This window comes from Dendrobates tinctorius, unplaced genomic scaffold (assembly GCF_039654945.1).
Source record: "Dendrobates tinctorius isolate UK_male_01 unplaced genomic scaffold, ASM3965494v1 ptg000143l, whole genome shotgun sequence".
Classification (NCBI taxonomy): domain Eukaryota; kingdom Metazoa; phylum Chordata; class Amphibia; order Anura; family Dendrobatidae; genus Dendrobates; species Dendrobates tinctorius.
Genome location: NW_027361810.1, coordinates 1,218,284 through 1,229,774, shown reverse-complemented (window position 1 = coordinate 1,229,774; position 11,491 = coordinate 1,218,284). Strand labels below are relative to the sequence as shown.

General features: G+C 43.6%; 1 protein-coding gene across 5 annotated transcripts in view; it reads right to left on the bottom strand.

Moving 5' to 3' along the window:
• Positions 1-1,203: 1,203 nt before the first annotated feature.
• SEMA5B (semaphorin 5B) overlaps positions 1,204-11,491 on the bottom strand; it is a 241,460-nt gene continuing 231,172 nt past the window's right edge. For 4 of the 5 annotated variants that reach the window (XM_073545278.1, XM_073545279.1, XM_073545280.1 and 1 more), the window contains 4 exons: positions 9,016-9,165; positions 8,777-8,821; positions 8,416-8,621; positions 1,204-3,752 (listed from right to left, as the gene is read on the bottom strand). In XM_073545278.1, coding sequence (XP_073401379.1) covers positions 3,597-3,752; positions 8,416-8,621; positions 8,777-8,821; positions 9,016-9,165 — 557 coding nt within the window. In that variant the 3' untranslated portion in view covers positions 1,204-3,596. Of the gene's footprint in view, positions 3,753-6,464; positions 6,535-8,415; positions 8,622-8,776; positions 8,822-9,015; positions 9,166-11,491 lie in introns of all 5 variants that reach the window. The other variant, XM_073545282.1, reaches the window with a different exon arrangement.

Below are 11,491 nucleotides of genomic sequence, written 5' to 3'. Positions count from 1 at the left end.
TGCTGTAGATTTAATGCTTGGTTATCTGTGACCGGCCGCTTGAGTCTCTACCGCGCGTCACACGGAGATGTAAATATACAAAGTGACGGTTTGTTCACAGCTGGAAAATGGAATTTATGTCTGTACAATTTCCTGAATTTAATACATAAAATGGATTTATCAAAGTCATTAGTCTTCCAGGGGTCTAGGAGGAACGTGCTGCAGGGAGGTTACAAGCTTTACTGGGTACTGCTGAGATATTCAGCAAGATGGGGCTACAACCGAACCCATAAAATCCAGCAGATTACTGCAGTACTCGGAGTAAGGCCGGGGTCCGACCTGCGACAGAAATGCATGCAGCCACACACTCCGGTCCCGAGTGCCGGGTATTGATGTGAGAGACTTGCTCGAGTTTCTCGCAAGTGTGACCCCGGCCTAGTAGGATAAGGCTGTGTTCACACGTAGCGGTTTTTTTCACTTTTTTCGAGGTTTTACCAAATAAACCGCGTCAAAAACGCTTAAAAGAAGCTTACCATTCATTTAAATGAATTCCGCAATTTTTGTGCAGCTGTATGCGTTTTTTACCACGAAAAAAAATTTTTCTATGGGTCTGGAACCGCGCGGAAATAAACCGTAAAAAAAGAAAAGAAAAAAAACGCGTGTTTTCTGGGAAGGATTCAGGATTTCATGCAGAAATTTTCTGCATACATGTCACATAGCCCAAGTCTAAGCGTTAGTGCTCATTCAGACTACAGGGATTTTTCATAAGTGTTTATTTGCCAAAACCAGTAGTAAAACAGAGAAAAACCTATAGCTGAAAGATTGGCAACAGACTCCTGATTTTGGCAACAAATACTGCTGAAAAATCACTGATATCTGCTTTTTTTTTTTTTTTTAAGTGCGTTGGTCTACCAAGAAAGAGGATTGTTTTAGATTGTTCGTTCACGTTTCTGAAAATGTGTAATGCACAAAAATATTAGATATATTTTCTAGTAATTTAACAATGAACTAGCTGGAATAAGTATCTGCGCATTAACATTCTGGTATATCCTGTGGCTATGTGATGAATAGTCTAATAGGGAACAGGCGTTAAAAGTCTGCAACCAACGTTATCATAGCGGCATCAAGGATGGAAAGGCTGCAGCTCTCCATCGCAGCGGACAGGAGGTATGTAAAAAGGCTAGATTGGAAGAAATGCCTATCATACATTACATAAATCTGTGGTTGTAATTGAAAAAACCCTTTAATACATACAGAAGAGCAGACACAGGTAGAAAAAGCCACAAGAACAATATATGGGCCCATTGTAGTCCAAATGCTCACTAGAATGTTCAATTCCACATGCTTTGGTGGTAAAGGGCCCCCTGACCTCTTGGGCCCCTGTGCTGCACAAGTTGCACCAATGGTCTGTCTGCCCCTGTATATATGAGATTTATACACGTTCTGAAATTAAGGATAAAGAACATGGATTGTGAGCCAATTGCAGATATGTCATGGGCATGGAGAAAGGTCTGCCCTTCCCCTTATGCATAATGTTCTAGATCTGCTGTGAAGTGTTTTTATATTAGTTTACAGTATTTATATGAAATGAATGCTTTCAATTTGTCTGTCTGGCTAATTATCAAGACAAGTAGAAAAATGGCAAACGTGACAGCCATACTTGCATGTGTTCACTATATCCTTGGAAATTCCACCTCACAAGTGCTGCCTCTGATTTATACTGTATTCTTCATTTCTTGTTCACTGTTGATCTAGAACAGTTTTCTGCATCACAATCACCTTTGCGCATTTATGTAATTATCCACAAATGTAACAGCCTCTCACTAAAGAGACGACTTTAGTAAATGTTGACATCGGGTGACAATTGCTAATATTGAGGGGTGAGTGGACGCGGCTGAAGACACTCGTCACCCATAGAAGCTCGGGTTGTGGGATAGAGCTCCGCGACGTGTCCGCTGCTCCTTACCTCACTGCTTCCTGCAGCATTCATAAGACTCGCCTTCATGTGAACCTGTAACTTGGGTCTTAAAGTTAAATACTATAAAACAGAACAGGCACTGAATGGGTTTGCATGGCAATCACTCTAAACTAAGGCAGAAACTAAACTCCACTTAAAACTACAATCGCTCTGCTAGTCTCCAAATTATTTCCTTTCCACAAAACGTTCTAGATACCAATGCTAAAATCTGCACACACATCAGGCAAAAAGTCTACGAAACCTAATGGCAACTCTCAGAAATCTTCTCAAAAAGACTTCACTTTCAAATATGCCCCTTCCATGGGAGCTGTGATGTCTGCTTTCAGTATCGATGCAGAATTACTTGTGGCTGCCATCTTGCGGTCAAACTGATGTGATCTATCAACTTAATAGATTTTTAAAACCCTTTCACTGCCAACCACAATTTTCTGAAACACTTGTTGGCAGCTAAGACTGATGTATATAACATTTTCTGGACATTGTGGAAGACAAGATGCTTTAGACATTCTTTGTCCTGTTATTTTTATATATAAAAAAACCTAAAAAAACCCCAACATTCTGAGTTGTAGTAACCATGAAAAGAGACAAAATTGTTCACTTATCAGTTTCTTCTTCTGTACATCAAAACGAGTTATTACATCAGAAAGTGCAGCCAACCAATGCGTGAGCTCAAACTGGTCCTGCCTTTTACTAAGAGACTTCGACTGGTCATCATGGACACATCTGATCCACCTCAAAACTTGCAGACTGTTCCATGGTGCAGAGCATGCGAGGACCAGGTCAAGGAAAGTCAACTATAAATCTTCTTGCTTTCTAATAAACCCTGATTTTAACAAATTATAGATCTATGTAACAAAGACCTCAAAACAGAATAAAACCTGTTATTGCGTCTCTGGAGAACACTTTATCACAAAGCTTTTGTAGGTCAGATTAGGAATGATGTGGTCCACAGGGACCTTGAGGTGGACCTGGGTCATCTGTAGACACGATGTGATCGGTCTCGATCCTCGTGTGTTAAAGGATCAACTATATATCAAAAAGAAAAATTTCAACACTTGTTAGAGGCTGAAAAGAATAGTCTATTAGGAAAGCATCCCACTTCTAGCAACATGTCACTTCAAAAAGTTCAGTTGCAATCAGCAGCGTGACTGATGCAAAGGTTTGAGGCGGTTGATACAATCCAAATACTGTCAAACAGGAACTGAGTGAGAGTCACGCTGGGACGATGTAGGAGCCGGTCATGCAAGCGACAAAGCCATTCAGTGTAACGTGGTATTTTCTTTGCTTATAAGAAAAAAAGAGAAATCCCTCGTGAGTGAACACGTCAAACGCTTCCGAAAAACTCCAGGAAATTTTCTTTAAAAATAAAAAACATGTTCAAGGATCTCAACGGAAGTAGCTTGTTCATCTTCAGGTATACGGAAACCTTGGACAAAACATGAAGATACCGCTCTAGCCATGTCAAAAGGGCTAACTCCAGTGTGATGTCCACAATAGTTCACAGGGAAGAATCAGTAGGTCCAGTCTGGCGTTTGCCCAAGTTATATCCGAGAATGAGCTGAGCCACATTTATGGAGCATGACGGGGGAAGGAGATGGAACCTCAGTGTGACGACGTGAATTCCATTCCGGGCTATATCTCAGCTGTTGGTGAAAGTTCTGCCCGGAGAAGAATCTGGTCTGTAGTCGTATTTGCCTAAAGTACTCGGGTAGTAAGTGGTTGTGTACACATTCGTTTGTTGCAAAGGATAAAAGTTGGTTCGGTCATCTGGAAGCAAATTGTTTTTATTGAGTGTCTGTAAAATAAAAAGGATGAAAATAGTTAAAGCATTGAGTCGGACCAAGAATGAATGAATGACAACATTTTTCAGGTGTTATGAAATCTTATCTCATTGATGGAGGTAGAAGACAATGATGTGGCCTGTAAGCAATGTCTGGAGGGAGCGGCGCGCTCTCGGCAGTATTGTACAATCACGAGCGGCATAAACAGGAAGAATAACTCAGTTGGGACGGTTTATCACATTCTGTCTGCTGTGAAACAATGCGCCGTTCATTAAATCCAGATGCAGTCTGAGCTGTGACTTTGATTTGCTGCCAGATGTGAATGATATTTTGGGTCTATGCATCAATCTTTTGGAGATCCAGTGTATCAAAAGTTTTTGTGTCCGGAGTAATTAGGTCAAATATCAGCGGACGACGTTCATTGAAATGTTGCCTCCCAGGGCAGCGAGGATGATCTGCACTGTGAATCTTGGGTTATTTTCTAGCTGAGCGAAGGCGAAGGCGTGCCGTGTTATTCGATTCAGGGTATAATTCGATTGCCGCTTCAGATGCAGAAATGAAATTTTCCCTCACATGAGATAAATTGGAAATTTATATAATGAGTTTATTTTCCTCTTTCCTTCAGTGCACACAGGCTGGGGCCGGGCAGGAGGCTGACACCAGATTTCATGGGACATTATGTTTTATTTCAAGCCAATGACTAAGAAGCTACAGAATTACAGAGAACAGGCGGGAGGAGAGGAGGAACACCGCTGGCACATTTGATGCTGAAGATTTTTTTTTTGTTATGTGCATTTCAGTTTTCCACCTTTTGTGAAAACGAAAAATTACAGTTCAAGCCAAAACCTGACTGACCAAAGAGACTCACTAGGAATAGATTGGGCAGCACAAGCCGCCTTTACAGACCTGTGGGGCAATAACTCACTTTTTTATATTAGTTATAAATTATTTTCCATCATCTTTGCAATTTTATAATTGTTTTGTTTAACGGTTTCAAAGTGTTTATTTCCTTCCTTGTAGGATAATTATATGAAAGGGGGTCCATGATCTACGCCTGATCCATATGCATCAAGTGCCAACTGTGTTATACAGCCGACAACCAACTGCAAATCCTGGGATCAGAGATACCGCTCAGCATCTTACCCTCCATCAACCCTCTTTTTCAATTTCCCAGGATGTCACCTCTGATCTCTAGTGATATCACTGCTGATCTCTGGTGATGGATATGAGACATTCTCATTTGTCACCACTGATCTCTGGTGATGGATAGGAGGCATTCTCAGTGATGTCACCTCTGATCTCTAGTGATGGATAGGAGGCATTCTCAGTGATGTCACCGCTGATCTCTAGTGATGGATAGGAGACATTCTCAGTGATGTCACCGCTGATCTCTAGAGATGGATAGGAGGTATTCTCAGTGATGTCACTTCTGATCTCTGGTGATGGATAGGAGGCATTCTCAGTGATGTCACCGCCGATCTCTGATGATGGATAGGAGGCATTCTCAGTGATGTCACCGCTGATCTCTGGTGATGGATAGGAGGCATTCTCAGTGATGTCACCTCTGATCTCTGGTGATGGATAGGAGACATTCTCAGTGATGTCACCTCTGATCTCTAGTGATGGATAGGAGACATTCTCAGTGATGTCACCTCTGATCTCTGGTGATGGATAGGAGACATTCTCAGTGATGTCACCTCTGATCTCTAGTGATGGATAGGAGACATTCTCAGTGATCTCACCTCTGATCTCTAGTGATGGATAGGAGACATTCTCAGTGATGTCACCTCTGATCTCTGGTGATGGATAGGAGACATTCTCAGTGATGTCACCTCTGATCTCTAGTGATGGATAGGAGGTATTCTCAGTGATGTCACCTCTGATCTCTAGTGATGGATAGGAGACATTCTCAGTGATGTCACCTCTGATCTCTGGTGATGGATAGGAGACATTCTCAGTGATGTCACCTCTGATCTCTGGTGATGGATAGTAGACATTCTCAGTGATGTCACCACTGATCTCTGGTGATGGATAGGAGGAATTCTCAGTGATGTCACCGCTGATCTCTAGTGATGGATAGGAGGCATTCTCAGTGATGTCACCTCTGATCTCTGGTGATGGATAGGAGACATTCTCAGTGATTTCACCTCTGATCTCTGGTGATGGACAGGAGGTATTCTCAGTGATGTCACCTCTGATCTCTGGTGATGGATAGGAGACATTCTCAGTGATGTCACCTCTGATCTCTGGTGATGGATAGGAGACATTCTCAGTGATGTCACCACTGATCTCTGGTGATGGATAGGAGGAATTCTCAGTGATGTCACCTCTGATCTCTGGTGATGGATAGGAGGCATTCTCAGTGATGTCACCTCTGATCTCTGGTGATGGATAGGAGACATTCTCAGTGATTTCACCTCTGATCTCTGGTGATGGACAGGAGGTATTCTCAGTGATGTCACCTCTGACCTCTGGTGATGGATAGGAGACATTCTCAGTGATGTCACCTCTGATCTCTGGTGATGGATAGGAGACATTCTCAGTGATGTCACCTCTGATCTCTAGTGATGGATAGGAGACATTCTCAGTGATGTCACCTCTGATCTCTACACTGTTGTTTATGTAAAATCTCCAAAATGTAACTACTAAATATGTGATCTGTTCAGTTTTATCCAACATCTACAGAGAAATATTTGTGAGGTTATCTTTTTGGGGACAGAGTTTACCTGCTCTCCAGCTCCACTGGCACATCTCAAGGACTGGTGTCCCCGTTATTAAGTGCGTCACCTCTGTCAGCTACAAGCAACATTTCACAGTCACTGTTCTGGGCACTGACTACACAGTGAGATGAGAATTATGTGAGGAGATGATAATGTGACAAGGACATTGGTACAATCAAATTGCACAGATAAACTGCCAGGAACAAAAATTTAAATTTTGTACATAATGTAATGGAGGCAACCAAAATATTCGCGCAAGTTTATCTGTTTCCTCCGGTGACACAAAAACAGCTGCCAGCACATTCATCTCGAGTCATTGAGAGGCTTTCACTTTTAGATTGCCAAACCTGGAGGTGGCACCTTCCCTGCTTCAAACGTACACCTTTAATATTCTGTATCATCAGTAATCCCATTAGTTCAGAATTTGGGAGATCAGTCCATGTGGCTCACAGTGATTGAACCATTAGATAAGTGTGAACCTGGCAGTGTTCTGTGCTGGAGGATAATCTACAATCATGGAGATGCAACGTACTGAACCCGTAACATGCAGCCATGCACAGGCCATGCGAGATGCTGAGACCAGCTCTCCCTAGCACTTAAACGACCCTGGACTAAGGTTCTTTTTTTGTCCAACATAAGCTATATCTATAACTAATATGATCTATCGTATAATGGACACTTGCAGAATTTGATACTTGCAAACTGTAAATTTCGTTACCTGACCTTTATCAAGATTTGTCCTAGAAAGTTACAGGCGGAGATTCATTTACACAAGGCTGGACAAGCCCTTTAAGTTTACATTGATAACATTCTTAAATTGCTTTTTTTGGAATAGAAATCTCTGTTGTAAAAACCCATTCACTTCAATAATCAAAATGTGTCTCCATCTCATGAAGCTTATTCTACGTGTCTATACATCATGTGTTAGTGCCATCGTGTCTCAGTGCTAGACTCTCCCTTTACTCCCAGTTCACAATGGATTAGGCCTTCATCAGATCTGGAACAGTCCGTGTTGGTTTCAGCCTCTGAGGAGTTCAGCTTCACTGTAGAAAGTGGCTTCTTAAACAACAAGACTCCATAAAAATTAATCAATGCCACTCGATCAATACATCTAACAGGAAGCAGTGGGGCTGATTTATTTCTTTAGCAGGTTAGCAAAAACCAAACATTAATTCTTGTCAACTCTTCCAAGAAGTTAAGAGGAGCTGACATTGGAAGCAGAGCGTCACCAGGATGGGATCACAGTCGCCCTCCTTACTACCACTTGGAAGACAAAATCCAGAACAATGCTACAATTCAGAGGATTAATGAGTCAATAATACACAAGACTCTAGTAAGACGACTAACGGAAATGATTGCATTTTCTCGCACATTTAGATGCTTGAGGTGAAAGAGGCTTCATCTTCTAATCCTTGAGCAGCTAACAAGCATATATGAGACATGGATAGATGTTCACAGCAATCAATCATCCAAAATCTCGTTGTGCTACGAGATAGGATGCTTCAGAATGCTCCCACTAGTTCCTTACCCCCACATCAACCTCCATCTCATGTATCATGACATCATGTCCACATCTCATGAGTCGTGACATTATGTCCCCATCTCATGCATTAGGACATCATGTCCCCGTCTCATGCATTAGGACATCACGTCCCCATCTCATGAGTCATGACATCATGTCCCCACCTCATGCATTAGGACATCACGTCCCCATCTCATGAGTCATGACATCATGTCCCCACCTCATGCATTAGGACATCACGTCCCCATCTCATGAGTCATGACATCATGTCCCCACCTCATGCATTAGGACATCACGTCCCCATCTCATGAGTCATGACATCACGTCCCCATCTCATGAGTCATGACATCATGTCCCCACCTCATGCATTAGGACATCATGTCCCCGTCTCATGCATTATGACATACATCTCTTATCCCAACCCATGGCTCCTACCTTAAACTCCATTGGAGTATATTTTTCATTTTTGGGCGTGGAGTTGCCCTTGTAGTGGAGATGGTTAGGGGTTGCAGGGTGAATCACAGTGGACTCCTGGGACTGTCTCTGGCACCGTTGGCAATAAACGTAGATTACAAATGTCAGGAGGCTGGAGCCAAAGAAACAAGACACGCCGGTGGCGATCAGATGAATAAGGCTGAAACCTGTAAAGATTGGAAATTAGATGAAGCTAGTTAGGATCCAACAATGGTGAGAAGCCCATGTGCTACTCTGATATCGCCCAATATGCACCAGCATTAGGCCCTCACACAAGACGACATGATGCCAGCCATTATAAAAGTTCTCGGGTTTCTCTCACCTCCACACTCTTTATTTTCATCAATACTTGATGCCGGCAAAATGACTGTAAATCAAAAGAGGGGAAAACTGCTGTGAATGCATAAAAACACAAGGTCTACAAGAAAAAGATGGGAACTTAAGAGGACAGCTTTTCTTGCATCATGATGGCATCAGAACAGAATGACATTCGACTACTGATCCCAGCAGTGCTCAAATTATGAACAGAGGTGCAGATGTGGGACGGTTTGTCAGGCGTACCAGGAATCTCATTGTAGATACAGTCTCTGTACTGAGTGTTGTTTCCGAGACACTGAGTGGGTCCAGGATTGTGAACATCACAGTAGCGGCTTCGGTATTGTGTTCCATCTTCATGACACATGCTCCACTCTGACCACTCCGCCCAACCACCTGCAGCAAAACATCCAAACAAGTCATTGCATCCCCCGAATTCTACTCCTCTAGAGCAACAACTGTTTATCTCCAGTTCTCAGTTTGATTCACTAAAGTCACTTTGTTTATATCTTGACACAATAGGAGTAGAAGAAAAAATAAAACATTGCAAGTTACCAGCCTGATTAGTTCTTGTTATGGGCACACTATTATTCCCATGTTAAAGGGAACCTGTCACCCCCCCAGGGCGGTTTTCAGTCAGCACCTTCAGCAGCACTAAGGCTGAATACATCATAACACACTGCGGGGCGGGATCTGGGGCAATAGCCTGATGTCGGTTCTCGGGCAGCGCGAACGGCGCATGCCCGAGAACTTTTGTCACAGCGCAGGCGCTGGCATTCAAAACAGGAGGAGGCAGCGACACACAGGGGCATCATGATGGACGGATGGTGGGCGGCGCCGAAACACAGAACAGAGGCATGATGGACGGATGGTAGGCGGCTGATACAGGGGGACACATCATACCTATGGGACGCATTACAGGTATGAGGACCTATTTATAAAAGTCGATATTTCAGCGTTACTAGGGGTCAGACACAGAAGAGCCACCTTCACAGAATGCAGCCTTGGTCCTGCTGACGGTGGCTCTTTACCTGAAAAACGCCCTGGGGGCGTGACAGGTTCCCTTTAAAGGACCCGTCGCCTACGCAGTCAGTGTAAGGCCATAGCTCAAGCTTGTCTTGCCCTCCATCTCTATGGGGCATGGGAAGAATAATCAGAGGGACACCTGACACTTTCCTGTAAGAGATGAGCAAGGAGTCGGGGAGCAGTGATGTGCTGTCTGTGGATGGTGATGCCGGGGTGTCATAGGAATAGATCTCGCAGCAAGAACAGGACTTGGATTTTCGCATTAGAGGCCCTTTTGCTTTACATGCCTCCAACAACGTATCTACAGGCATCTCCATCTGCTTCTCTGGGGACACATCATAACTCAGGAGAGGAAATGCAGATGTCAGGTTAGAGGACGCTTCATTATGCTCCCTGCATGTAAATCACCCTTCTCTCACCCCAGAGACGTCGCCGCAGCTCCCCGACACCCTGAATCCAATTAACAGAACTTGTAGCACTGAGATCATCGCAGAGTCAGGCGCAGGCGAATAATTTAAGCCAATGGCTTCTAAAATCAGAATTTATTACTAACCTGGAAAATAAATAAAAATACATCACATAAAATAAATTACAAATGAAGTTTTGGCCCTCCCTACATTGTGGGTACCGTATATCGGGTAGTCGGCATGGAGGAGAGGACGTTTCTGTCTGGGGGGGGGGAAATATGCTGAGAAATGCAGCGAGCCCAATATATCACAGAAGTGATATAAGACCTGACGTAAGATTCTCACACCCGGTTATGGACCCTTCATGTGGGAGGGAGCAGATTGTCTGTCACCTGGTGTCTTCAGATCCATCTCCAGGTAGTCATGTCTGTGTTACCTCTACGTGGGCTGCAGCTGAATCTCACGGAAACTGACAGTAACCGGCATGTTATTAGGCACTAATCACACGCTGCCGAGCACAGGGCGCTGCGGCACAAACCTCAGCTTTACCAGCACAACGTCACTCGGCCCCAGAGAGAGCATCAATTATTCATGGTCCACGGTCACATTGGGTCTACTCCACATCATTTCACATCCTCATCGACTTCCAAACCAAGTGTTTGCTAACCAAGTTTCTACCCAGTGGAGAAACATCCTCTTTATGCCACAATCTCATGGCTGGTCGCCACGTTAAATATATCCCTTTGTGTGCTTATAGCCTTTCTATGGAAATCAGCACACAGGCAATTACCAGTGACCTGAGCCGTACGCCGAGCTCGCTATTCATGAGCTGGGGAAGGCTTGTTGGCAGCGACGCTCGATTCCAGCGCTTCCTCTATCTCCCTCTCCTCATTAGAAAAATGTTACATTCTCCGCTCTGCATCTTCCCAAAACAGGAATGCAAAAGATCCATAAACTCATCCGCGCAGGGAGCAATCGTGGGGTCCTATAAAAGTTACCGTAGGGCCCGCCACAAAAAATCAGGATAGAACTGGAGTTAATCAAGGCCTGTGATGGCAATTAGGAAGCAACAGCCGAGGCTCAGGGCAGGAGCCGGGGCGCCTGTTACAGTGGAGATGGAAAGGTTGTCAGCCCTCCAGAATGGTCCATATTTCCACATGTACTAAAAGTGGATAAAGAACTAAACCAGAAAAATTAGTAAAAATATTAAATGTTGTCATTTATTTATCAGAGATAATGATAAAAAAAAAATCACAGGCCTGTGAATGGCAAAAGTATGTGCACCTTCA